A 2,194-nucleotide genomic window follows, 5' to 3' on the forward strand; every position below is an offset into this window, starting at 1 on the left:
TATATATATATATACATATATATGTATATATATTATACATATGTATGTATATATATGTGTGTATGAATAATAGCAAGATCGTTAAATGATTTACCGTTTCAATAATATAGAATACATGAAAATGACTAGGTTCGATTCTGAGAAGCAGCTCTTTAATGCTTCATCACCGAGCAAAAGTTTAATATACATACATGCATGCATCGATAGCATTGAAATATTGCACGTATATTAAGCTCAAGTTCGTCAAATGTAAGCATCAGCCAAAAGACTAACACTTGGTAAGTTTGGTCGTGTCTTTTCTTGTCTCTGTGTAAGAAGGGGAAAAGCCTCCTTGTCTATCAAAGTCTTTTGCTAAACACTCTGCTGTTGCTTATCATCAATCTACAAAGCATGAGTTCTCCTATATTCCTTTATGTCTATAACGAATAAAATTGGTATTGGACTAGATTGTTCCATCCATGAAAATCGTACAGCTTATACTTGTCATCGTCGCCACTATTCTATTACAAGCTATATATGCATAAAACTGACTGACATGATTGATCAGCACCAGTGAATGTGTACAAGAAAACATTGATCGCTTGTTACCGATTATTCTTATATAGTTGTTATAGTATCGAAAGATTCTTAATGCATTCCAATGCGAAGAACTAAAGTTCGCCAGATTGTATAATCTCTACGAATCGGCGACTTATACTTCGCGATCTACTGTCTCCGTGGATTATCGGCATCCTTTGATCCTTCGCCAGTGTCATCCGCATCCTTCGGATAATCTTTAGAATTTCTGTCTTTGAAATCGCGAGAATGGTAATAATGATTACTCTCCCTTCGCGAAGCTTGACCTCTGTATTTGCGGTTATTGCCGTCACGACCATAATTGCGATATTCGCGCGATCGGTACGATGGTGACTCGAAACAACTATTAGCCGCTTCCGCTGATCTTACGTTGCCGTTCTGGAGTTGGGGTAAAACGGTCGAATCGGCCGCATCCGCCTGATGATCTTGCTTTTCGTGCCGATTTGTGTTATATCTGTAATAAAATTTTATTATGGATGATTTTATCTTTTAATGTTTCATAATCCATTGCATCAAAGATATTTTAAAAACAACTCCCACATGAAATAAATTCCGAGTTTATACGGGAATAAAATTCTGTAAACTTGGCTATACCTCGATGATCTGCGATGCCAGTAGCTCGGTATCGGTAACGGTGGAAATTTACGAGAGCTCTGTTCCTGCATCGTTGTACTCGTAGGCGAAGTACGGCTATGATGGCTATTGTTACCATCGCGAGAGCGTCCACCTCTGCTGGAACCGGGATTATTTGCCGAGGAAGCCGCTCTCAGCGAAGCTATTTCCTTCTTCTGATCCATGTTTTCCTTGTGTAATCGCTTTACCATCGCATACGATTCTTCCAAAAGGACAACCAGGCTTGCTTGTACAGGATCTCCGACTTGAACTCCTACATCTGTCATCTCGATTTTATCCTTTTGATCTTTGATTATGTCCAACCTTCTGCGAAAGAAAAAAATGTTAGCTTATTGTTAGCATATAATATCTTTCAAGCACAAAGCAAACTGACTTTTTCTGCTGCTCTATAATACTTGATAAATATTGGTTATGTGTTTTGGCCTCTTGTAATGACGCCTTGATGTCTTGTAAGTCTTTCTCCAAAAGCTCCACTTGCAGAGGTGTTACATTGACACACATTGGGCTATTCTGTAAATGCAATTTAAACCTTTAAATCTCAATTTTATAAAAAAACATTCCTTCAAAAAAGAAAGATTAGAGAAAAGCATATTATCAAAGTCTCAGAATAGTGTTGTTATAGATACCTTTGATTTCGCAAACCCATTTCCATTATCTTCAGGAGAAGAAGGACTGCTAGCCACATTGCAATGTGCTCTTTTGGAGAATACCAATTGAAATTGTAAATCTGCAAAAGAATTTATAAAAAGGTTAGAAGCAACATATCTGAGAAGAACAAGAATTATTTATATTACCTCTATTTCTTTGGCGCAAAGATTCTATCTCCTGATGTAAAGCGACCAAAGTTGCCTGATGTTGTTCTTGTAAAAATTTCATGTTCTGTTCAAGTTGTACCACTCTGTCTATGTTCAAGCTTTGATGCCTAACATGTGCGAATCCATCATTCCTTTCACTCAAAGAAACCAGATCAGGTGGCGCTTTCTTT

At 37.4% G+C, this 2,194-nt stretch overlaps 1 protein-coding gene across 4 annotated transcripts in view; it reads right to left on the reverse strand.

Annotated features, from left to right (window-relative positions):
- Nucleotides 1–6: 6 nt before the first annotated feature.
- The window catches only part of LOC115243488, a 5,078-nt gene continuing 2,890 nt past the window's right edge, over nt 7–2,194 (reverse strand). For 3 of the 4 annotated variants that reach the window (XM_029820548.1, XM_029820547.1, XM_029820549.1), the window contains exons 3-7: nt 2,004–2,194; nt 1,836–1,936; nt 1,583–1,719; nt 1,171–1,515; nt 7–1,030 (exon numbers count right to left, since the gene is read on the reverse strand). The exon at nt 2,004–2,194 is cut by the window's right edge and continues 1 nt beyond it. In XM_029820548.1, coding sequence (XP_029676408.1) covers nt 706–1,030; nt 1,171–1,515; nt 1,583–1,719; nt 1,836–1,936; nt 2,004–2,194 — 1,099 coding nt within the window. In that variant the 3' untranslated portion in view covers nt 7–705. The remainder of the gene's footprint in view (nt 1,031–1,170; nt 1,516–1,582; nt 1,720–1,835; nt 1,937–2,003) is intronic. The other variant, XM_029820550.1, reaches the window with a different exon arrangement.

This window comes from Formica exsecta, unplaced genomic scaffold (genome assembly GCF_003651465.1).
Source record: "Formica exsecta isolate Colony F162 unplaced genomic scaffold, ASM365146v1 scaffold72, whole genome shotgun sequence".
NCBI lineage: Eukaryota > Metazoa > Arthropoda > Insecta > Hymenoptera > Formicidae > Formica > Formica exsecta.